General features: G+C 40.6%; 1 protein-coding gene across 1 annotated transcript; it reads right to left on the minus strand.

Annotated features, from left to right (window-relative positions):
* Positions 1 to 2,947: 2,947 nt before the first annotated feature.
* On the minus strand, positions 2,948 to 5,464 carry DKK1 (dickkopf Wnt signaling pathway inhibitor 1). The gene is made up of 4 exons (XM_075215180.1): positions 5,152 to 5,464; positions 4,645 to 4,798; positions 3,738 to 3,884; positions 2,948 to 3,557 (listed from the first exon to the last, which is right to left on the minus strand). Exons 1-4 carry the CDS (start codon positions 5,380 to 5,382, stop codon positions 3,301 to 3,303), a joined length of 789 nt encoding a protein of 262 aa, XP_075071281.1. The 5' UTR covers positions 5,383 to 5,464; the 3' UTR covers positions 2,948 to 3,300.
* Between the last annotated feature and the right edge of the window lie 20,379 nt (positions 5,465 to 25,843).

A 25,843-nucleotide genomic window follows, 5' to 3' on the forward strand; every position in this document is an offset into this window, starting at 1 on the left:
TGTAAGCCCATGCCATGACAACCATAAATAAATTGATTAAAGCAATATACTCATTTTACTAATGGTATTTAAATATAAAGGTTTAGGACCTCATCTAGAGTCGGACGCAAAGTCTGTTTAAGAAGTGTAGGAGTTGGAGTGTGCCGCAGCTTGGTAGGGTACTGAGTGGCAAGCAAGCCCAGCCGCGTCCCACTCTTAATACCCTATTGAGCTGCGAGCAGTTCCTGCAGCTAGCTAACTGCTTGTGCCACCTAATTCCTGTCGTACAGCTTTAGCCCTGTTTTGACGTGTATTGCGTCTGCGCATTACTGCGACTAGGATGTATTTACATGGTCACGGCTTCACAATTCCGCGTTCCTCCCATTCTCTCGTAGTGAGTCGCAAGCTGTCGCAAGTGTTAATTGCGACCAAGATGCAGGCGCATTTGGTACTTTCTACACATGCGTGGTAGTGTTTTTTTGTTAGATGCGCCTAAAACGAACTTTGCGTCCGACTCTAAATGAGGTCCTTAGTATACAAAACCTGAAGACTTTGGTATGGAGGCTACTAAACAAGACCAAGATTTTGACTAAATATCCATACACACATTTTTCCCACACTAAGTCCATATTAGTGTGATGTATAACAAGGATTAATCCAAACCAAGTAGAGGCTGTTGACATGCACTGTCATATCTCCAGTACTGGGATCGTTTAATATGCTGACTTCTTATATACACAGTACTGCACCTGATTTAGCTGAATGCATCATTCATTGTTACCTATGAGCAGACCTCTAGTAGCAGGTATTACTCCACAATAAAGTGGAAGGGATCTGTGGCCAGTTTTTCCACACAAATAGAAGGGCAAATTGGATATGTACAGCCTTTGATAGGGGGTAAAATACTAGAGTATATATATATGACCTCATAATATATTTACAGATTAACATTATCAATTATTATTACTGTTGTTAACATATCTTTAACATATTTGCATACAATTGCATTATTTATATTGTGCAATTATTTTGGGGACTGTTTTTTTTCACATGGAGACAAATTTTTCAGGTACATACAACTGGTAACTACAGTATCAGTCCTTCACTGTTATTGAAGGACAGAAAAGATGATTACTGTACTAAAAAAGGAAGGTGGACTTATTATATATAAAAATGCATTCATTAGTTACTACAAATGTATATGTACAGGTATGTTAAAACCCTGAATATATTAAATAAGTCATTTTTAATAACACTTTTCCATTCTAATTATCTTAGGAAACAAACCACTTGTACAACATTGCACAGTAACCCTCATAAGGCCTGCTGGAACTTGTAGTTGTACAACTTCTCCAAATTCAGTAATTGCTTGCCTTTGCTCTAAAAATCCTTTTTTCTCTTTTGGGAATAAAAACACCTTTTCACCTTAGTTTCTTAGTAAACAGGTCTTGTGTACTAAACAAGAATGTCAGACATGTTATCCAGAGCAATTATTTGTTGATTATTTGTTAAATAAATCTATAAATTGTGCTAGAGGTGCACACACTGAAGATGTATAAAATTAGTTATTATTCTGATATTCAAAACGCAATAATGTAGCAAATCAGAACATTTAGCCAGTTATCTACACTGTACAAGTATCAGTGACGTTTGATCCTTTATGTTAATGTAGTGTGAGCATCCCAAACATTAATTTAATAAGATATTTTTTAGCCATAGGCCGATATGACATGCTGGCACTTGTGGTTCCATAATAGCTAGGGATCAAAAGAATGCCTATCTTTGTTCAAAATCGTTGTCAAGTCACCACCTGCAATTTGTACCTTGTGATCAATTTGTTACAAAAAAAGGAAATCTCTTGTTGCGGGCCCAGGGATACAGAGAGGCTGAGGATGTCTATGTTTTTAGGAAAACCATCCTACCCGCTCCAGGCACTGTTCTGTCCTCCAGGTGTAGAGCATTCACTGAGGTTTTCATGTCACCCTTGTAACTTGGAGATCAGATGACGCTTCTGGCTCGGATCAGCATCCTATCTTTCAAGCGGAAATATCTCCTTAGTCAATGTGCAATAGATGGTTTTCTGTTTCCTTTTTCCCCATTGTACTTTCCAGGGTCTACAGCCTTAGATGATTTCAGGGACTGAAGCAAGTGCAAAGCCCTTTCCTGAAAATGACAAAGGCTCACCAAGGACTGAGACAGAAGGGGAGGCAGGGTTTTGTCTATATGGCCGGTATGCTCGATCATTGACAAAGAATAGTGGCACAACACTTTACATCCTGTCCTTTGAAAGTTACTCTGCTTTGAATTGTGACCACTTTTTGCTTTGTGCCTTTGGGGCTTTTGGACTCTCTATCCCGTAGTCAATCTATGGCTCCAGCTCTTGTGTGAACTACAAATCCCAGCAATACCTTTATGCTGAAAAGCCATATTTACCTGTCTCTGATCTATCATGTTTTGAAGACATAACTTAATTTGCGGAACTATAAGTCTCAGCATAACTTGGAAAGGAGGGTTTTGTGGCTCCACAACTGCCACCCGGGACGATTTTAAACAAGTGTGCAGCAATGTTTCTATTATATACATAATTAAAGCCCTCTGTAGGCTAATATGGTCTTAAGACAATAAGACAAAGGGAGCATAGTTGGATTTCAATGGTGTATTTGCAAAACTGATTGTTATCAATTGGGTTAACCAACTATATAATAGAAACATAAATATTGTGTATAGACACATTATGATATGAATTTATTATGTGTTGTTCGGTATATTATTATTTGTTAGTTATTGGGAGATTAGTACATTCATATAAACATCGTCAAATAATGAAATGTAGAAAATCTGCTAGCATAAGGGAATACAATTAATCCAACGATGACAGACGAGACTGCATTAATCTGTCAGAAATGAAAAGCCTTTATTGTCTCATCACTGATGGAAAATTAATGATGTGAAAATACAACAACAACACTTTACTTGTTCAACATATTTTATTTAAAATAAAAATGCAGACATCCTAAAACATAAACCATATGTACCTTATAAAAAGGGCAGGGTGTGTACAAATGTACAAGGGGGAAACTGTATAGGAGACAAGTTAAGTAGCTCTTATTTCTCATAAATATATACAACCGAGAGTTGCATTGTATTTACAACACAGTAATTTACTGCAAACACTGAATAAAGTGCAGTTCCGCAAAAGGAAACAATTGGTGTGACCCTGGATCAGAGTACTCATTGTGGTAACTACCGGTACATCCATAGAGCGGATCCACTGTCAAGCAAAGTCCGAGCTTAACATAGTAACAAGTCCATTAGTGTCTTTCAATGCCTCTGACAAGTGTGAAGTCTGGAGGTTTTAGGCACCGTTGTGAACTCTCCTTTCTGTAACTTGCAGGACAGTCCTGCTCCACAGTGACAGCGCTGGAAGATCTCCAGCCCATGGGTGCCCTTTCTCCTGTGTTTGGTGCACACTTGACCTTCCTCAAGGACAGGTTTGCATATCTTTGACCAGAAGTGGCGAGCACAGCAAAGTCCTGGTCCACAGTCTGAGGACCTGAGACACACATCACCATCACGACCTAAGGAGAGAGAGGACATCTACATAAGTGCCAATATTCACCCATTTCTTACACAAGTAAAAATTCTCCGCCCCCCCCCCCAATACCCTAATAGAAACCAAAAGTCTATATTACATTATAAAGTACACCTGTTGCCTCTACGCAGTTTTTAAAATAGCGATCAAAAACACAAGACTGTACCTTTAAAAGGTTGCACCCCAGAGGGAGATGTGGTGAATTTGGTATTTGCATCCATGGTGGCCTGGTCCGTATTGTAGGTCGCCATAATAGAATCTTCCAGGTATCCATGATATGGGAAGCGATCCTGCTCAACTGGAACACAGATTCCTGGAATGGTAGAAGACTCATTATAGCACAGGTTGGGGAGTGTGCGCCATTAGCAGGAAGACAAAGCGATCAATAAGAACGTTATTACACAGGACACCTGTACATAGCAGTCGGCATCACAAAGCAATCACCTGCTACACTGTATACAAAGTAAGACAATGCGTTTTATGTGCGCACATAATGGTGTACTAAGGAGCAGAATCACAACAGGGGGGGCACATGGTCACCAGGACAAGCAAAGCTAACTTTAATTTGTGTGCTGGATAGGACCATTAGCAATTGTCATGTAAAGTCAACCTTTAGTACTTATGCTAAAATTTAGGAACTCCCCTTATTCCAGCTTTCGTGTGAGATTTACTATTAGAGAGTTTGTACAAATCCTCAAAGACAGGACGATGCGCAATTGTTAGGTAAAGTACCCACTTAGTTTTACAGCTGCAGACAATGCTGCATTCATTGGCCCTAAGGAGCTTGTCTACATTTCAAACGGCTACTTTCAACCTTAATTAGGGAGTCTAGTCCCAGCCTATAAAAATCACAAGATTCGGGCGTTCTGTTTTGTACAAACAGTTGTTTGCGTTTCTTACAACAGTATAGTGTTATAAATAGAGATCTGCTGCATGTGGTTCAATAACTTTCTATTGTTATTGTAAATACAACTTGATTTTCTGTTGCACTTCATGCTTGTTAGAGGATCCTGATCTGCAAAGCACTGACTTTACTAATGACAGCTTGTGTTCTATACATGCCCACTACTTACCATTGTTACAGTAATTGCCAATACAGCACATGGCGTCCCGGAGACAGCGTTTTCTACGTTTTCTGCATGCCAGGCAGACCATGTTGTTTCCGTTTCTAGAACTATGGCAGAATTCATCCAGGGCACAGTCATCATCCTCTGTGCAAGTGTACATCTAAGAAATACAGGTAATGTCAGCATATCACAAAATCATATTATCTGCATTACACTTCTAACAGTCATGTCCATTCTCCATATGAATTAACCAACTCTAGCTAACAACCTAATCAGACCAGCTTGTATTGCAGTAATAGACCGGTTATCAGTGAACTGTGTCTGGATCAAAGGAAATACTTAAATAATTGGCTACATTCAGAAGCTGTGGCATATGCTTTCTGGTACATCTTCAATAGTTTTACGACTATTATTCTTACATATATTATATAAGCATTAAATATATATTAGATGACAGTGTTTACCTACACAAAAATTATGCAACTTTCATTGGATTTGAAACTGGTTACTTACCGGGTAGGCATCTAAAGGCTGGTATTTGTTGGCAATTTCATAGAAGGAGTCCGGGCTGACACTGACTGGGTAGAAGCCCATAGGTTGCCCAGCTGGTACTGCAGGTACATTCTTGATGGAGTTTGAATTGGAGTTAGCCAGCATGACATAGGCAGCTGCTCCTGGTATAAGAGTGTAAGCCGCACACAGAGCGAGAAGGGACCTCAGCATCCTCAGTACTGCACGGGGCATTGTCCCACTGTCAGACGAGCAGATTAGAAGTCACAGCGATGTTACACAGATAAGTCCTAGGAGTGGTGTAGTCAGCAGATCAGCCTCAATGCTACTTTGTGAAGATGCTCCGGGTCTGGTGCTGTATTTATAGCACTCAGCTTGTTTGCACACACGCCCCTAACACAGGACAACAAAGGCAAGGGATGGGATTTCAAAGCTGTGGGATTTATGACGCTCCAGCCATGTCTAAATCACAGAGGAGACTGGCAGCCAGGGATTTCACAATCATTGTAATTAGCAATTAATTTTTTTGAAGATCACACAGGTCAGCCTGCAGGAGGAATTGCAAAATAAGACAAGAGGAAATGGTTGACATAATTGATTTTAGCTACAATATATGTAGATAGACAGATCTAAATATAGTTATACATATAGATAGATATAATAGATTAATGCACAGTACTACCAATCTTGTTTCATGTGAATGCAAGAAAGTTGCTGTAGTTATTGTTCTCCTGCCGAGTACAGATATTTATCACCGTTAGACTGTAAGCTCTTCTAAACAGGGCTTCATTATTCCTCATAGTTTATGTCGTGTAATACATTGATCTAAGGCTCTATTTTATATTACTGTTACTTGAGAACACTAGAGTATATAGTACCAATATCCTAATGAAATTGAAGACAATACTTAAGAACAGATTATAAAGGTCTACAGCTATCGAGAGGATTGTATGTTTCTGGTGAATTTTTAATAAAAAGGAACGTGAATTGCTTATTTTTCTATTGTAAGATATATTATTGAGATATCTGTGAGCTTTAATGCAGTTGTTTATAATGTGTGAAATCAGAAACCTTCCTTTGGCGTAGCCTGAGGGTCATGTACAATATGTATTAGTCATTGGCTTCATTCTCTGTATATTCGATTTGTAGTATTGTGTAGTGGAAGAAGACGTATTCAATTTATGACTCTTCAGCATCAGTGGAACTACAAGTCCCAGAATGGCATGCCAGCTGGAATTTCTAGTTCCACCAGCGGGAAGCCACATATTACTGCCTAAGCTTGCATTACAATACTGTAACTAACTACTAGAACACACTTTATTTGACAAGCATCGAAACAGTACAAACTACCGTGCCGTTACCTGCCTCAATATTTTACATTGCATAACTAGGGATCTGTCGCTGACTAGTGGTGTATGTGTAGTAATGAATGTTTTCTCTGTTGGGTTTTCTCCTATGTTTAATCCAACTAGCAAACACCTATATAAACTCTTATTTGAATCTGCATCGTTTAGCATGTGATAAGAAATAAACATGCAGACTGACTTAAAAAAACCTAAACATACTTTTATAGGTCTTCTGTTTTTCTAGAGAAGCAAGTAGCTTGTGTTTACTGCTGTAGAACTACAAATTCCAGGATGCCCCGCCAGTAAGAGGCTGAAAAAAGTTAAGTTGGAGAAATAACTAGTTTTATATTTAGCTGCAGTTTGACCATCATTTTGAGGATCTTTTTAGTCCGAGGAAATATGTTACATTTACATTACTTTATAGCTATTAGGATACTGCTGAAGTTTTTTTTGAAGTTGGAATCACGTGTCTTATGCAGCGCTAAGAAGTTACACATCAAGGTGGCTCTAGGACATCAGCAGTAATTTTCTTCTGGAATGAATAGAAGATAGGGAAGACATGTGTCTCCATTTAATGTGAATAACACACAAACAAACTCAGAACAGCTTCTATTTATCAGATGCCGGGATATTTTCAGAGGATGTCTCATAGATTATTACTTTTGGAACAAGACAGCGTTTATTTCAACACTTCAAAAAGCTGTCCCGATGAATTTTTTGCATTCTCTGTCTATAACCTCAAATTTGAGTCATTATCCAGGCACCAAGTTTCATGATCTTAGGCCAAGATAACTGTTGCAGTCAACATTATTAGTCCTTTTTTTTTTCAAACAATAGAGCAAAGTGTTACCTGCTTTACAAAGTGCAGGATGCTACACATCAAACGCTATTGAATTCCAGTAGCTATTTCATTCTTTAATGTTGCAGAATATGTAATACAAAACTATAGGGTGTATGTGGAAGCTAATTGGAAGACTCTTTGAGACATGTAAGTGTGGACAGTATGTGTCAAAGTAAATACATTACTAGCATTTATTCTAAGTTATAATGAGGAAGATCTTTGTCTGCACCATTTATAAAGGGAACTACTGAAACATTGCTCAAGTTAAAAACAATACAGACTTAAAAATCACCTCTGGTCATACAAACATTCAGCATTTTTAAATGACCTGTCAGGTTTAAATTTATTTGACCTATTAATACTTTTGTAAAATGAATTATTATGATATATTTAACCATACTTAATATACCGTTTTGAGACTCTTCCTCCATCCAAAATCATATTCATAAAATGACGGACACTATGATTTGTGAAGTCGGTGTTAAGCAGGTGTTATATACGTTTAGTTGAATACCGGCCAATGACAGTGATTCCTGAGCCTGTAGCTCATGTACACATACTGATCATCTGGAATTGATGATAAATGATTAAGTGGTTAGCACTTCTGCCTCACAGCGCTGGGGTCATGAGTTAAATTCCCAACCATGGCCTTATCTGTGTGGAGTTTGTATGTTCTCCCCGTGTTTGCGTGGGTTTCCTCCGGTTGCTCTGGTTTCCTCCCACACTCCAAAAACATACTAGTAAGTTAATTGGCTGCTATCAAAAATTGACCCTAGTTTCTCTCTCTGTCTTTCTGTGTCTGTGTGTATGTTAGGAAATTCAGACTGTAAGCTCCAATGGGGTAGGCACTGATATGAATGAGTTCTCTGTACAGCGCTGCGGAATCAGTGGCGCTATAAAAATAAATGATGATGATGATGATGAAATGATTCTATACTATAAGAAAAAAAAGCAGCATTAAGTGTCCTAGTGTAGAAATTGGATGGAAGAGACGATGATGGACCAATTCACTCACATGTATTAAAATCGGGCATCAATATTTCTTTTTTTTTAAAAAGACAGATGCAAATAATTTTTACACCAGAATTAATGTATTGAACCAGCTTATATTCGGTAGGAGCTTTTTAACAAGACAGAGTACCTGGAACAACAAGGAAGAGTAGGAATAATTGTAAGATACTCTCTAGTGGTCTGGCTCAGCACATATCATGTCAGATGGGTTATACAAAGCCTTAACTGCAGTAGAGATACTTATCTGAATATTGGGTTTTATAGTTTAGAAAAAAAGATGTCAATACATACCGAATATTGGAATGTCAGGAAATTAAATATCCGTGTGGATATTATAATGTTAAATACAGATATTATTGACCTGTATATATAGAATAGGGACATAGTCTGTTGATAAGACAGAATATTAAGGGATAATTACACCAACAAATTAATTTCTAACTAACCTTCCCCCTTCCCTCTACTAACAGAAGATCATCTCAGGGGCCCTGCGGTCAACAAACGGGAACAGAACGATACAGAGCTGGGTCAGTTTCTAAATGCTGCGTTCCAAGTGTGGGATGGAGCGTGAATGGAGATGAGGCTGGAGATGTAGGGAGCAGTGGAGTTGGAGAGGGCCTTGAAGGTAAGTGTGAGGAGCTTGAGCACGATTCTGTAGGGGAAGGGGAGACAGTGAAGGGATTGGTAGAGGGGGGAGGCAGAGGAGGAGTGGCAAATAATATAATATCCCTAATATAAAAATGTTTGGTGATGTATTCAACACCTTTAAAAACACCTGTGGAAGCAATCTTGTTCTGCAGTTACCATGGCCAAGTATATTCTCTAGTTTTCTATGCATTATTTTGGGTCCATGGCAACAAAAGATATAGGTGATCATGGTGCCAAATCTCTGTTCTGTTTAAATTCTGGCTATTTTTGTGCTTAGACTTCAACACAAATATAAAACCACACAAAAAAATAATATAAAATACATAATTAAAAAAAATGGTGCTAAAGATTTATTTCTTACTGAATTTTTATTATTTTACAGCCTGGAATAAGTTGATGCTATTTAAAGGATTTTTTCTTAATAGAAAGAGTGCCATATATTTGTTTTTGCTATTTTCCCTAATTAGCTGACACTTCCAATGAGTGAAACTAACACTCCACTTTGTTAAAACTAACATAGAATAGTCTTAGAATAGAGAGGTCTTTAGCTGACAATCCTAATAAGCCAGTGCCCATTGAACTAAACTGTGAAGCCATTCTTCTCCCTTACTGCCCAGCCTTTGTTTTCTCAGTACAGCCCAGCGTACTGCAGTTTAAAATGAAGCTTGTTTAAGAATTCCCTTTGATGAACAGAGATCAAACAGACTGTGGACCCCAGGTCCTAATCAGACTTTGGCAAAGATGGCATTTTCACAAATAGCTAGTTTGCTTGGGTTTTCTGCAGGTTTTTTTGTTCAGACATTGTGCTCAGCAAATTCATCTGGTTAAATGTCAGATAATCCACACTGTGACTACTGCCTGTCCTAAATCCATTCACACTACAATGGCTGATGTTTCCTTGAGATGTAATTTCATGAGCAAATAAACACACTCCTAACATAATTAAATTGGGTCGGGGCATTCATGGGGTTGGGCGGGTGACCATTGTATAGTTTGACTTTCAAGAAAATAAAATCTTCTTATGGGAATACTCCTGACAGCTTTTTTAATTTGTACAACCGTGAAAGATCAACTTTTGACTCCCTCTAGTGGACTTTCATAATATGACACCTAGCCTTGTCTTCTCTAAACAGAGGGACTGAAAAAGTACAAAACTTTATTGCAAATGCTCTTTTCTGATACACCTACATCATCTGGGTGAATAGGAAACACATAGATTTGTCTGTGGGATGAAAAAGTGTTCACCAGGGTGGATTTTGGGTGGGTGGATCGAGGTGTAACTTGCCAACTGCGCTGACTCTGTCTGTTGCTGCACCACACCAATAGGTAGAAACAAGATTTCTTTTTTTTTAGCTTATTATTAAATGAGATAAGTGAGTTTAGAGGACACATTTACAATATCACTCCCTGGTCTGCATTGTGCACAAAATATTTGTCTCTCCAGAAAAAGACTTGCCTCTGCAAGTGTATCTTAGAGATCTAGGGGTAAATGTATTAAAGAGCGCTTTTTTCTACTCGATTGACAGATAAATTTAAAACTGCAATGTCTTTAAAGGCATCTTAAACACATTGCTGTTTTAAATTTAGCTGTCAAGAGTTGCCAAATGCGCTGTTTAATACATTTACCCCCTGGTCTCATCCTCTACTATCAGTGGGATACATTGTGCACCTATTGGTTGTACTGTTGAAGAGGAGCAAAATGTATCTCACTGAAAGTAGAGAAAATATAATGAAAAGCTTCAGCACACAAGATTGTCACATGTCTGATGTCCCCTCACTGTCATGATTAATTTAAGACACAAATGAAGTGAAACCGAGCAGTATTTTAGGAGAAATAGGGAGTATAAAGAAGCATTACGGGACCTTGCTTTTTTGCAGTTTGTAAATTGCCCTTAGGAACTAAAAATCTTATAGTATAACTAAGGCTAGGTACACACTGAAGAATTCTCTGCCCGACGTGTTATCTGAAACGATTGAACCTACGACTGAAGGTCCGATCAGTCTGCCGATTCATGCATACACACTGACACAATTTACCTTCAGATCTGTGCTCTTCATCTGGTCCTTCATCTGGTCCTCTAGTCCGGAGAATGACAGCACAATATTCATTCATTCAATACTGTCACATTGTCACACTGATTAAAACCGCCTTGTTATAGCTATCCACATGTCCTAACGAATTTTGTTAGCTTCTGTGACTCTCAAACAAAATGTTCTGTCTCAGAACAAACAAATGAATTATTCCTTCTACAGCACTCTCTACATTTATTCACCGGGACATTCATCGCTAGCATCGGCTGAAAAGAGCCTGACTTTGTAAAACTCTATGGGGATCGTGAGCATGAGTGCATACATACTACAGGATCGGTCGATGATTGGTCGAAAAATATTAAACAGTACGACCAACCAAATGAAACGATGATCGACACTTTGGGACGACTTTAGATCATTGTGTCACTATACACACTCACACGATATCTGACCAAGCGGTCAGATGTCGGCTGGTTGGAGGTTTTTCGTGCAATCATCTGACCAGTGTGTACCTAGCCTAACATACAGGATTATGTGCTGCCCGTACAATAATCCAGGTTCCTCAGAATTATTTCTTATCACTATATATTGTGCTGTAAGCTGTGCTATTAGAAGGAACATTATGTTGCTCAGTTCAATCATACAATATTTAGTGGAAGGAACATTGTTACAATGCAAATAAGAATCGATGTTCTGATTTAATCACAGTTAAGCTAGGCTAGATGTTGATTCTTGTGCTTCTTTTATTTATTAAATGTATTTTTTATTTACTTTATTAGATATTATATCCAGAAAAAAAATACATTTTGTTTTACGCTCATTATATCTCGAGTCAGGTGTGGTTGTTGCTACTTTTTGCTCCCTTTTATTATAGGAAAATTAAACTTTTATAAACAGTATGTATTCTACATGTCTCTGCTTGCAATATAATATAAGGATAGATGTCTGAGAGATGCATCCTATAAAGTTATTGCATGAAAAAGCAAGCTTTTTACGTTACTTAATGATGATTTAGCACTGTGTGGCATTATTATATTGTCACTTATATTTATACAGTTCATCAACAATCATTGCATTCAGTAAAAGGCGATTGGCTAAAAGAGCAAAATGACTAGAAGTATACAAACTTAAACGCCACACTTTAAATGACACTACACTAATCTCTCCATTTGAGCACCAATGCGCTATATTTTTTTTAATCTTCGCTATTTGCAGCTATTTGGTATAGCGAGATTTTCCCAGCATGCTTAAAAATCTAGGCCCTAAAGTTCAGCGTAAAGTGTAGGAGTACCTGTTAGATGGTAAAACTTCAAAAGTACTACTGGTAAATCCCACTAGTAATGTAATGAACTGTTCTACAGAGACAGCCTGCCAGTCATCATTAACAGAGGTATGTCTCTTCTGCAGGAATAATAGCCTGGAGATAGAGAATGTTAATATTGTGAAACAGAGTATAATGAAGAATGCAGCAGTGGCTGAGGCCACTGACAGAGAAGGTAAAACTTAGATTGTTTCTTTATTTTATGCAAATGCACTTAACCCCTTTGCAGCTGAAAGCAACTCTATGTGGTGTGCGAAGCCCGGCAGCGTTTATCTTACAGGTTTTGAAATGTAAAGATGAGCAGTGGCCATTATGTCTTCCACTTGCAAGACAAATTTGATGTTCAATGTATTATTATTATTATTATTATTATTATTATTATTATTATTATTATTATTATTATTATTTTTGGTAACAAGGTCCCAAGCTAATAGTCATGAGTATGTAGGGTAAACACTATGAAAGTTATTATATAGTATAAGCTTTCTGAGAGATTATATTTTATTCTAAATATTTTACTTGAAATCTGATTTATTTTTATTTAGTGTTACAATTCTATTTTTAATCCTACCCTGACCTATTGCTCCACAATGAACTTTCCTTAGAGTTACTGTATTTCTATTTGTGAGGTGGAAGGGCAGAGGAATGGGGCCTGATTTTGAGTTAGGAGCAGAGCAAGGAAACGGAGCAGCTTTGGACCTGGACAAACCACGTTACAATGCAAGGGGTACAAATTGACTTTTTTTTCGCACGCAAGGAAAATACTGGCTGTGTTTTCATGTAGCACACAAATACTTAGCTTATTTTTTTTGCACTGAAATTAAAGTTTATCTAGGACATGCCATATCCCAACTTTAAATCTGTCCCCATGTTTTAAATTTACCTCCCCCTCCAGCGCAATATGGTTTTGCCAAGGTGCAAATTTGCTCCTTTTCTTTGCTTTGCTCTTAACTCAAACTAAGGTCCTGGTGTCTAAGGGCCTGCCTGATGTAGAGTTGGACGCAATGTACACTTAACTCGTAAGTGTCAGTTGCATCCCATAATTTACACAGTATTCCAAGTCAAACAGACCCTGCAACTCAGAATACTATGCAAACTGCACAAACTGCACAAACACACCTCTTTATCTGCCTTATGGGTCAGTGTGCATGATACACTGTAGAGCAGATTGTTAAGTAAATAAATTAATGTAATAAAGTAAATCCCCCCCCCCCCAAAAAAAAAAAAACCCCTGCACCAAGGTTGGTTAAATTGTTTGGGAGGGGATGCACATTTTTTAAAAAAAAGTAAAAATTTTTTCACTTCTTTTTTTAATACTGCATGGTCTGTTGCAGTAGCAGAAAGCAGCCGCAAATGATACATCTCCTAGAGACCTATCTACGGCTGCTTTTAACTCAGCATAGCATGTGAAGAGCATGAACGCGCCTTTACATTGCTAGGCTCACCCACTACCTTCCTCTAAGCACAGAGAGGCATCGGGGAGATCAGTCTCAGTCTAAGTTCAAACTGAGATGGATCCTTGGTTATAAGTGCTTTTTGCACTGTTCAGTTGGACTTGCATCCGACTCTACATCAAAGCGTTCACTTAGAGGAACTCGTCCTTCCTAGAATTCTATTGTCCACGAAGATTCCATTTGTGTTGCTCTTAAATATGAGAACAGAACTGCTGTGTAGATACAATTGTATCCAGAGCAGAGAGAATCTGTTGTCATATCAAAGTGCCATTAATGTAAACAGATCTACATTGAGCTGGGTTTCCCTTCCAGGAGAAAAAAAAATGAAGCTGGTAAATCCATTGTTCTGATGTGTAGTGTGCAGTAGGGTGTTGCTAAAACATGCATTGTGTAGATTGTATACCAACTATGTAAATGAGAAGTTTCCTTTCTGTTTGTTTCATAATACTGTAAACAGGTGCAGCATGTTGTGAGTAATGATACAGACAAAGTTAATTGTGTAACTTTCCATTAATATTCATGTAAATGCATTGTGGACTTAATGTGTTTTGATGTCTACTAAAGGGGCTGTGTCTATTGACCCTTTAGTAAATAAACTTGTTTTGTACCTGGGTTAGTGTAAATGTCACACCAGAGAAGCATAATGTGTAGCAGTGATGGTATAAACATCCCATACTAACAGTGCAGCACAATGTGTATATATATATATATATATATATATATATATATATATATATTGTGCTCTGCATCCAATGTTCATTCTTCATTGTGAATCTACATGAGGACTGGATCATATTGACATATATATGTCATCGCTGCAGAAACAAAATCTGTACTTCATTCTGTAAATTTTACTGATATGAAAAGTTACCTCTTTAAAAGTATTATATCTTTATATACTTATTTATTGAATGCTTTTGCTTCTAATAGCCTCAAAATACATATTGGACAATAATATAAATATGAACTTCTGTGCAAAATAACTTATGATGAACTCTGACATCAAAACTCTACAATTATAAGTCTATTATGTTCAAAGACTCCTTCACTACATAGCTGCCAAAGTGATCCTCATATCCAGTTGTGATTGGTTGTACATTCCATCATGTGGCACAAGTGGGCAGGTACATAACCTGGCACCAACGCTGCAGCCAGTGTATTTTCTTATTATAACTTATTTGGTGTTATAAGATATAACATATTTTGTACTGTTTAGTCTCTAATAATATAATTCACCTCTGGGTTTCATGACCTTTAGGAAAACGTTATATGGTGACAGAGTTCCTGATATTACTGTTAACTCATTTTAATATTTACCGCCTACACACAGGCCGACCACAGAAGGAGTATCACTTCTGGCACCATTAATTAGCGTAGTTGGGAAAACAGGTGGATAATGGATAATTATAATGGTCACCTTCTGACCATTTTTAGCAACATGTTCGATAATGACGCAGTCAGTTTCTATTGCAGTGTTATTGGGTTTGTTTTGCCACCAAATACGCTGCAATATTGGGCAAATATTCTGATGTCACTGCAGATAGTGCAGCGTAATATTTTGCTTTATAGGGAACATTATTTTTTATATAATATGCCAGTGATATAGAAATTTGTGTACAATATATTCATGTTTTTCATGTTTAGTGATGCCAGTTTTATTACATGACTGATTTTGAAAGTGTTCCTTTATACAGGCATCTTGTCTTGTTAAACATTGTAACTTGAATATTGTAAGAAATAATATACCCCCTATAGGACATTTTACACCGGATGGAAGTTTCCACGACTAATATGAAGGCAGTCAGGCTGCGGTCTTCAGCCTTGATATTGTCCCAGAACAAAATAGACCATTGAAGTTGGTGCAGTAACAAGCTTACAGGAGTTTTCATAGTTCGATACTATAGTGAACATGTGAAACTATATGTGATGGTTGTAAGCTGAGTTATATCACATCTGTATTCTGTGTTTAGCACATAACCCTCCGTGTTTAGTTCACACATCATAATTCTGCGGTTAAAACAGAACTGAAAAATGTTAAGATAGGTGTGATTGTTCTGTGGTTCCACGGCTACAACTTTCTATTTCTATCCTATATTCCACAGGTTTCTGTAAGCAGCCTGGTAACAGGCAGGGAATCCAAATGTCACAGTGGTTTAAAGCAAGTCTGGTCTAAAATCACAACATTGTCTGTCCTTAGTGCTCTGTGGGGGGGGGATTCAATTGGCCGCGTTACGGGTAAAAGTAACGCGGCCTGCACATTATTACCATTACACTTAATTACAATTATTACGGTAGTTTCAACGCCGGCTTTTTGCTCGCAGCTCCCTCCCGTAATAACGGTAATAGTTTTAACGCCGCACAGATTTCCCCGCTGTGTATGGGCAGCTAGTAATTATGAGATATACATTGTAATAACTCTATTTCTAGCTACATAAAATATAAAAGTGATAAATCTCCTTCAAGACAAAGATAAATATAATAGCTTTTATTTAAAATATTATACTGACATGAGCAGTATTCTATGAGATCCATCTAAGCAGTATATATTGTACCTGTTTAATAGAACATACAGTAACTGGGCTTCAGTGCTGCTCTCAAGCTTAGCCATATCAAGTTTGTATGCAGGCTACAGTTCCTATGTTTAATGATACTGATATTTTAATGTGACAAAGATTTAGTGGAAATGAACATTGATTGTTATACAACCTATAAATTAAATTAGATAGTCTAAAAAAATCATGGATAGAAAACAACATTTTTTGGTCTTCTAAAAGAATAGACAGATTAAAGTGTATATAGCTAATTAAATGACAATTTCCTGTTTTGACATTGCAATCCTGGAAAGTGTCCTCTGGTTTTCACATTAGCATTGTGCCCTTTGACTAAAAAGCAGTCAACAGACTTTCAATTAGAATGGGAGGGAGTGTTGGTTTCCTAAATTAGCGATGTTGTCACTGAAAACTCATAACCAGATGCATGGAATTAACACAATAGAGGGCCGCAGTCACTGGGCTGATGTGAAAGAGCAGTTTATTTTATATACATTATTCGTGGATATGAATGTGCTGTACCTGAGGATAAACCACACCCACAACAGTTTCTGCTTTGTTAGCTCTGTGGTCAATATGTTATATACTCACACACATAAGACACCCAATTACCAGGTGACACAGCCATTAAGGGAACCATAGGTCTTGCCCTTTCCACATCAAGGTACACTACATCTAATTACACTTTTATGCATAAAGGTCCTCAGAACATAGACAGCCTTTGATTTGGTTGGGTGAATTTGTTACAGAACTACACCTGGGTCAGATTAGGTGATCATTATCATTAATTTTCTAATGGATCTTTGAGAAACTGTATTTGCACAAGGTTGGAACAACAAGTCGGCCCTTTGTGTTGCTTGTGTTAATGTGATGTTAACTGAAGTTCTTAGTAATTTCTTTGTCAGTAGATCCCAGTTTTCTTATCACCCCCAGTTTAAGCTTATCCACCTACTGATTCTAAGCATCTGTTAATGGGATGTCAGCGTTTGATACTGCTCATCCCATTCTTTACCCCTCTCCTTTTGAAACACGACCCAGTTCCCTGTAATTTCGTATTTGAAGTAGCACCTCAATCAACCTCATCAATTTGTTTTCTTTGCACTGCAAGTGGTTTTTCAGGGAAAGAAGGGGAACATTTTGATGAAATTAAGAGGATTAAATTGTGATTAAAACATAAATTTCCATTGAATGCCGTTTTAAAACTAGATAGCTAGATTTAAACTTCAATGCTTAACACATAGGTCATGCATTGAGCTTATGTTTGTGAATAGAAGATTACATTAAATTAAAAATGTCATTCATGGAACATTTTATCAATGTATACCCAAATGAAGGCTTTTTAGTGCATAATTATGCATTAATAATTGACAGCAATGGAGCAAAATAGAGCTGCAAACTGGAATTATGCAGTATTTAAAGGTAAGATATATTTCTTGCAACTAATACTTCTGTTATTTGTAGGGGCAAATGCAATTCTTAGTATCTGTCATTATGCTGTGTAAGCAGGGGCGTATTGGCCATAGACCTTACCTGGACTTTTCCTGGGCCACATGGGGCCACCTGATATTGTTTATAGAAAAAACAATTTTGTTCAATTTTGTTCAAAAATGCATTTACTTATTTTTTTAACCTTGTGGGAAGGGTCTGAGCAGCTTAGGCCCATCAGCCTGTCCCTGGCCTAAAGAGGATGGCCCCCGGCAATGAGCATGAAATAACAGTCTCTCATTGCATAGAGCAGGTCACGGAGCTCTTAGTTTCGTAAGTGAGATGCGGAAACCCATCTTGTGACTAACAGCGAGATCAGACAGTCGCTACAGAACATGTGATGATACACACCACACTCTCCATGAATGGTGGGAGCTTGAACTGCATGATATTGATAGGATTAATATATGGGGCCATTTATGGTGAGTTCAGTAGAAGGCTCTTTGTATTGTGTGGCTGTCACTAGGTTGCACTCTGTTTTGCATATTGGGCACTAGAATGCTCTCTGTATTGCATATCGGTAACTACTATGCTCTCTCTAATTTATGCCATCCCTAGGGTACTCTCTGTATTGTATGGCAGTCAGTAGGGTGCTCGCTGCATTGTATGGTGGTTACTAGGATGCGCTCTGTATTGTATGGCAGTCAGTAGGAAGCTCTTTATTATTGTATGGTGGTTACTAGGATGCTCTCTGTATTGTATGGCAGTCAGTAGGGTGCTATTTGTATTGTATGGTGGTTACCAGGATGCTCTCTGTATTGTATGGCAGTCAGTAGGGTGCTCTTTGTATTGTATGGTGGTTACTAGGATGCACTCTGTATTGTATGGCAGTCAGTAGGGTGCTATTTGTATTGTATGGCGGTTACCAGGATGCTCTCTATATTATATGGCAGTCATTAGGGTGCTATTTGTATTGTATGGTGGTTACCAGGATGCTCTCTGTATTGTATGGCAGTCAGTAGGGTGCTCTTTGTATTGTATGGTGGTTACTAGGATGCTCTCTGTATTGTATGGCAGTCAGTAGGGTGCTATTTGTATTGTATGGTGGTTACCAGGATGCTCTCTGTATTGTATGGCAGTCAGTAGGGTGCTATTTGTATTGTATGGTGGTTACCAGGATGCTCTCTGTATTATATGGCAGTCAGTAGGGTGCTCGCTGTATTGTATGGCAGTTACTAGGATGCTCTCTGTATTGTCTATTTATTACTGGCCATATTATCATGCAAAACAATATAATACCTGCTTTGTCTTTTTCATTTATTTTTCACTTTATTAGAACAAAGAAAACATTTTCAAATTGTTGGGGCTAGTGTTTAATGTAATCACAGTTATATTTAAACGTATGTGTGTCTTGTTAGGGGTAATGGCCTACCTGTCACCATGGTTGGGGCACACTAAGGCTTTGCCTACAGTTGGGCAGAGGCAATGTGATTTATTTTTTAATTCTTTTATACTGCTATGCAAAAGTCAGAACTAGTGGGAGATTGAAAGTGGATGAGACCCCAGTTGGAGTAATCTATCTGATGGTGGCCGAGCTTCATGCAATATCAAGAAGTTCCCAGACTCAACTACTACCACATTAATGCCAACTTATGGAACTCCCTGCTTGTGGAATAAACTGACAACTTCCACATAACCATTGCGTGTACTTCACCCGCTGGTGTGCTGACTATCTAATTGTGTTTGCTCTGCCTACCAATACAATGCATTACCTATTTGTTTATTCACTCCTCTTTCTGTGGCAAGCTCCAACTACCTATGCTGTGACTCTACCTACCATTTCATGATGCATTGGTCTCGACTACCACTGATGTGGCTAGAGTTAACAGTGTGCTAAATCTGTCTACATCTGAGTTGGTCCTGCCCTCATGAGTCCACTTTCAGAATTTTTAACAAACCACTTCAAGTTCCCATTCCCCCCCTATGTATAGGAATTATTGAAGTTGGTATTTTAAATGTATTGTATTATAACCATACTTATTGACCATGTCATTTGTGTGTAGTGTTTTATGCCTGTATAAAGTGTAATAGAGTTGTTCTATTATGATCATGTTCCGTTGTTGGGTAATGTTGGAAAGTGGTAGTGTCTTGTATTCATATAGGGAGTAATACAATTATATTATAATCATATCTAGCAGTCTGGCCATGCTGGTATAGTTCAAAATATTATGGTATTTGTATTACATCCAGTAGTGGGTGAGGTACGAGTCTCCGAAGAGGAGAATTCCGACAAGATAGATTTAGACACAAAAATGACGATAGTTGTTATGGCCACATGTATTAAATGTAGACTTACGGAGAAAGTGAAAGTGAAACATTTGCGACACCAGTGAATGCCGTAACTTTAATTCACGTCACTTACCTCTCTACCTATTGTCCCACATCTCCTGTCCCTCGTACGTCCTGTTACGTCTTTTGCTGCACTCTGTGTGAGTTCCCATAGCATTGCTCACACTCATCTGTGCTACTGACATGTATTACCTCATCTATTTGTTACTTGTTGCTTTTGTATCCGGCGCTATGGAATCTGTGGCGCCTTATAAATAAATAATAATTAATAATAATAATAATCTACTCTGCAAATCTGCAGACTATCACATCTGCACCATTACAGTTATATCAACTCTGCAATCTGCACACTCTTGCACTTCCACCAATGGTATCTATCCTGCCATCCGCAGACTATCACACCTTCAGTGGCATCTATCCTGCAACTTGCTGACTGCTACCTCAGTATCCCTTGTGATCCTCTCTTATTGTGTTTTCCCAGCAGGTCCCGCCTAGTACTCTCCAAGAGGGCAGCAACCTGCGTAGTAAAGGCAGCTCAGTCCAAACCTCCTTGCGGGGGTCACTGGCGAAGACCATCTGCTACGATAGACTCTGCACCTCAGCAAGGAGGATAATCAAACTTGGCAGACCAGGATCCAATTATTCCAGGTACCGTGACAGAAAATCATATTTTAATGTTGTAGTTTTCCTATGGTAAAGGCTGAAGACAATGAGTCATCCTTGGGTGGGCACATGAGGATAAGTAGGAGTAGGAGAGACAAAGTGTCACTGCCCCTTCCCACCCTCAGTCGCACACATTCATGCCTCTATTCTGCAATACAGTTCTGATTTTAATTAAAACATAATAAGTGACAAAGATTTCAATGACCCTTGTAAAAAGCCAAGTGAGGCTGAGTGTCGAAAACACAAGAACATAAACACTGATGGGGCAAGGTGAGGGAAACTGGATTAAGAAAGAGTTTGTTTTTACCTACAACATATAAGGGGCGCTACTAGCATATTAGCCTAGGGCGGCCTGAACCCTTAGTTAGGCCCTGCTAAAGCTATTGCATGTATATTAACCTGCCCAGTAGAAATGTGTTCCTCGAAATTTAATTTACCTTTAAACAATATTCCATGGCAGCAGGGCCGGACTGGCCATCTGGCACTTCTGGCAAATGCCAGAAGGGCCGATGGCTATATGGGCCGGCCCAACTCCTCCTGTCTTCCTGGCGGCTGGTTCCTCCCCGGGAACCAGCCACCTCTGTTGCGCGCTCCTCAGCTCCCTCCCCAGTTATGCTGTGCACTGTCTCTCACCCCCTCTCCCAGCAGCCCCTACCCCACTCGCTCTCTCACACTCATGATCCCCACAACTCGCGGCAGTCCCGCGACCCCCCTCCCTATGAAAATTGCTGCACCCCCGCGACACCCCCCCGCAAAAATCATGGCACCCCCGCGACACCCTTCCCCCCCCCCCCGATTTTCGCGGGGGGGAGGGGGTTCGCGGGGATCGTGAGTGTGAGAGAGCCAGTGGGGTAGGGCTGCTGGGAGAGGGGATGAGAGACCCAGGGGGAAGGGGGTGCTGGGAGAGTGGGTGAGAGAGCCAAAGGGGAAGGGGGTGCTGGGAGAGTGGGTGAGAGAGCCAAAGGGAAAGGTGGTGCTGGGAGAGGGGATGAGAGAGCCAAATGGGAAGGGGGTGCTGGGAGAGGGGGTGAGAGAGCCAGGGGGTGGGGCTGCTGGGAGAGGTGGTGAGAGAGCCAGGGGGAAGTGGATGCTGGGAGAGGGGGTGAGAGAGCCAAAGGGGAAGGGGTGCTGGAAGAGGGGGTGAGAGAGAGCCAAAGGGGAAGGGGGTGCTGGGAGAGGGGGTGAGAGAGCCAAAGGGGAAGGGGGTGCTGGAAGAGGGGGTGAGAGAAGGCCAAAGGAGAAGGGGGTGCTGGGAGAGGGGGTGAGAGAGCCAAAGGGGAAGGGGGTGCTGGGAGAGGGGATGAGAGAGCCAAATGGGAAGGGGGTGCTGGAAGAGGGGGTGAGAGAAGGCCAAAGGAGAAGGGGGTGCTGGGAGAGGGGGTGAGAGAGCCAAAGGGAAAGGTGGTGCTGGGAGAGGGGATGAGAGAGCCAAATGGGAAGGGGGTGCTGGGAGAGGGGGTGAGAGAGCCAGGGGGTGGGGCTGCTGGGAGAGGTGGTGAGAGAGCCAGGGGGAAGTGGATGCTGGGAGAGGGGGTGAGAGAGCCAAAGGGGAAGGGGTGCTGGAAGAGGGGGTGAGAGAGAGCCAAAGGGGAAGGGGGTGCTGGGAGAGGGGGTGAGAGAGCCAAAGGGGAAGGGGGTGCTGGGAGAGGGGGTGAGAGAGCCAAAGGGGAAGGGGGTGCTGGGAGAGGGGATGAGAGACCCAGGGGGAAAGGGGGTGCTTGGAGAGTGGGTGAGAGAGCCAAAGGGGAAGGGGGTGTTGGTAAAGAGGTGAGAGAGCCAAATAGGAAGGGGGTGCTGGGAGAGGGGGTGAGAGAGCCAAAGGGGAAGGGGTGCTGGGAGAGGGGGTGAGAGAAGGCCAAAGGGGAAGGGGGTGCTGAGAGAGGGGTGAGAGAGCCAGGAAGAAGGGGGTACTGGGAGAGTGGGTGAGAGAGCCAAAGGGGAAGGGGGTGCTGGGAGAGGGGGTGAGAGAGCCAAATGGGAAGGGGGTGCTGGGAGAGAGGGTGAGAGAGCCAGGGGGTAGGGGCTGCTGGGAGAGGGGGTGAGAGAGCCAAATGGGAAGGGGGTGCTGGGAGAGAGGGTGAGAGAGCCAGGGGGTATTGGCTGCTGGAAGAGGGGGTGAGGGAGCCAGGGGGGAAGTGGGTGCTGGGAGAGGGGGTGAGAGAGCCAAAGGGGGAGGGGGTGCTGGAAGAGGGGGTGAGAGAGAGCCAAAAAGGAAGGGGGTGCTGGGAGAGGGGTGAGAGAGCCAGGGGGAAGGGGGTGCTGGGAGAGCGGGTGAGAGAGCCAAAGGGGAAGGGGGTGAGAGAGCCAAATGGGAAGGGGGTGCTGGGAGAGTGGGTGAGAGAGCCAAAGGGGAAGGGGGTGCTGGAAGACATGTGAGTGCCAGGGGGTAGACAGTGCAGGAAGACGTGCGAGAGCGCCAGGGGAGAGGGTGGTGCAGGAAGACATGTGAGAGAGCCAGGAGAGAAGGTGGTGCAGGGGGTTAAGTGAGAGGGACAAAGGAGGAGATGGTGCAGGGGCATAGGTAAAAGATAGTGTAAAGGGAGAGACATCTTAAGAATGGGAATGTCAGGGATGCAGCCATCATAAAACACAAGTAGTAATGAAGAATGGGAATGCACAGAGGAGACAAGTGTTAAATAAAATAAAAAAAAATCAACCCTTCATACTCCATTCACTTATATTTTCCATAACCCCACTTCTAAATTTCCGTTTCGACCACTGCCCTCTGTCCCTGCTCCCGACTGCCTGTGTGAGTTGACAGCTGCGGATCCCTCCTCGCCCAGCGCGCCCAGTAGGAGAACAGAACACAGAATGCCATAATAAGGTAAGTTCATATATTTTCTCGTGTGCAATGTGTTTTTAACCATCTTTTCATGAACTGGGGGCACTACTGTGTATTCAATGACGTTTAAAACACTACGTATTGCTTATTATTGCACTGTAATGTTTCTTGCATATCTATCTGTACAGAGATTTTTAATTAAGAGGAAAAAACATTGCTTATCATAAATTTTATCTGATTGTGTCAATATATCTATTTTTGTTTGCATTGTAAATGGTGTATTAAGCTGCTCCTGGGACTCACACTCTCAGTATCTGATATGCTGTACCAATTTTTATTTGTGAATGAGTTTTTGTCTGGACACTACTAATGATTTGGGGGCCCTACTATGGCATAATGTTATTTGGGGACACTATTGTGGCATAATATGACCTTGGGGCACTACAATGTGGCATAATATGAACTGGGCGCACAACGATGTGGCATAATATGAACTTCTACTGAAGGCAAGTCTTTCATTGTTGAATATGATGGGAGCCCAAAGAAGTTGCTGTATTGTGGCCCAAAATTCCTCTTGTCGGCCTGCCTGTGAGTCAAGGGGGTAGCCGTCTCCAGGTAAATAATCTAAATGTTTCCTATTTGTTTTCCATCAAACTGATGGATCACAACCAATTATCTCTCACCCACCTCCAATATCCCCCTTAATTTATATACTGTGTTATTTAAAATGAATAGAAAAGACGCAAATCCAGTTACTAAAAAAAAGTTAGTAAAAAAAATATTCTTCTCTGACATTTTGCTGCAGATGGAAATACTTTTAATGCGGCCGTGTGGGTTCAAATGATCATTCAATAATTATGTTTTTTTAGATATATGTTAGAGTTTTATTTCATGTGGAATAATTCATGAAAATTCTGCCATTACTATTTAATTGAGGGAAAAGGGTACCTGTTGCCTATATGTGTGTAAGTACTCTGTTGTTGCTAATTTGTGGGAGATTTGAAAAAAGCAAAACATTTCCTACAGTGGCGCCTGTATAATTGGTGGTATTGCTGTAGTATGGGGTGGCGTGCTGGTGGCAATGTTGTAGTGTGTTTGGGGCTTAGTATTGCTAATAAGTATGATAGGGTATTGCTGTAATGTGGGGCGTGATGCAGGTTGCTGTAATGTGGGGCGTGATGCCGGTTGCTGTAATGTGGGGGGTGATGCCGGTTGCTGTAATGTGGGGGGTGATGCTGGACGCTGTAATGTGGGGGGTGATGCCGGTTGCTGTAATGTGGGGGGTGATGCTGGACGCTGTAATGTGGGGGGTGATGCCGGTTGCTGTAATGTGGGAGGTGATGCTGGACGCTGTAATGTGGGGGGTGATGCTGTAATGTGGGGGGTGATGCTGGATGCTGTAATGTGGGGGGTGATGCTGGATGCTGTAATGTGGGGGGTGATGCTGGACGCTGTAATGTGGGGGGTGATGCTGGACGCTGTAATGTGGGAGGTGATGCTGGACGCTGTAATGTGGGGGGTGATGCTGGTTGCTGTAATGTGGGGGTGATGCTGGTTGCTGTAATGTGGGGGGTGATGCTGGACGCTGTAATGTGGGAGGTGATGCTGGACGCTGTAATGTGGGAGGTGATGCTGGACGCTGTAATGTGGGGGGTGATAGCGGTTGCTGTAATGTGGGGGTGATTGATGTTGTATGAGTGTGTGTGGGGGGTTATTTATTGCTGTAATTTGGGCACTAATAAAGTATTGTCATGTTATTTATTGATGTAATTGGGGTGCTAACAATGCAATGTTGAGGGTCATTAGGAGAAATAATTCTCCTCCACACACACACACACACACACACACACACTCATACTACATCATGTTGTACTGCACCAGCAACGCGCACTGTGCCAGCATCAGTGTGCAACAATATAGTGCATAGAGCCCACAACACATGGGCCTGTGGGCTTTAAATGCCAGGGCTGATTTTTAGTCCCAGTCAGGCCCTGCATTGCAGTGAAAAAATACTCAAGCTCCAGGTGTGTTGCTACCACTGTTTTTGGTGTAAAATGTGTCTATGGGACAACTTTGGTTACAGTTCATATTTATTCATAGAAAACAAGCATGTTATCTAATCATTGTTATTCTAATCAGTCATTGTTATGCTAATCAGTCTTCTACTAGTTGAGGTAACAGAGGTTATTTACTAAAAAAAATGCAATAACCAGTCGCAACTTGTAAGACTGTTTGTCTAACGTGCACTTGAATTCTTAACACTTATTGCTGATTT

The sequence above is a fragment of the Mixophyes fleayi genome, chromosome 6 (assembly GCF_038048845.1).
Source record: "Mixophyes fleayi isolate aMixFle1 chromosome 6, aMixFle1.hap1, whole genome shotgun sequence".
Lineage (NCBI taxonomy): Eukaryota > Metazoa > Chordata > Amphibia > Anura > Limnodynastidae > Mixophyes > Mixophyes fleayi.

Excerpts from the sequence above, each read along its gene's own strand:
- DKK1 (XM_075215180.1), bottom strand. The coding sequence starts at position 5,382 with ATGCCCCGTGCAGTACTGAGGATGCTGAGGTCCCTTCTCGCTCTGTGT. Across the intron at positions 4,799-5,151 it reads AGCCTTTAGATGCCTACCCG|ATGTACACTTGCACAGAGGA; the intron begins GTAAGTAACCAG and ends TGTATTTCTTAG. Across the intron at positions 3,885-4,644 it reads TGGCAATTACTGTAACAATG|GAATCTGTGTTCCAGTTGAG; the intron begins GTAAGTAGTGGG and ends CTACCATTCCAG.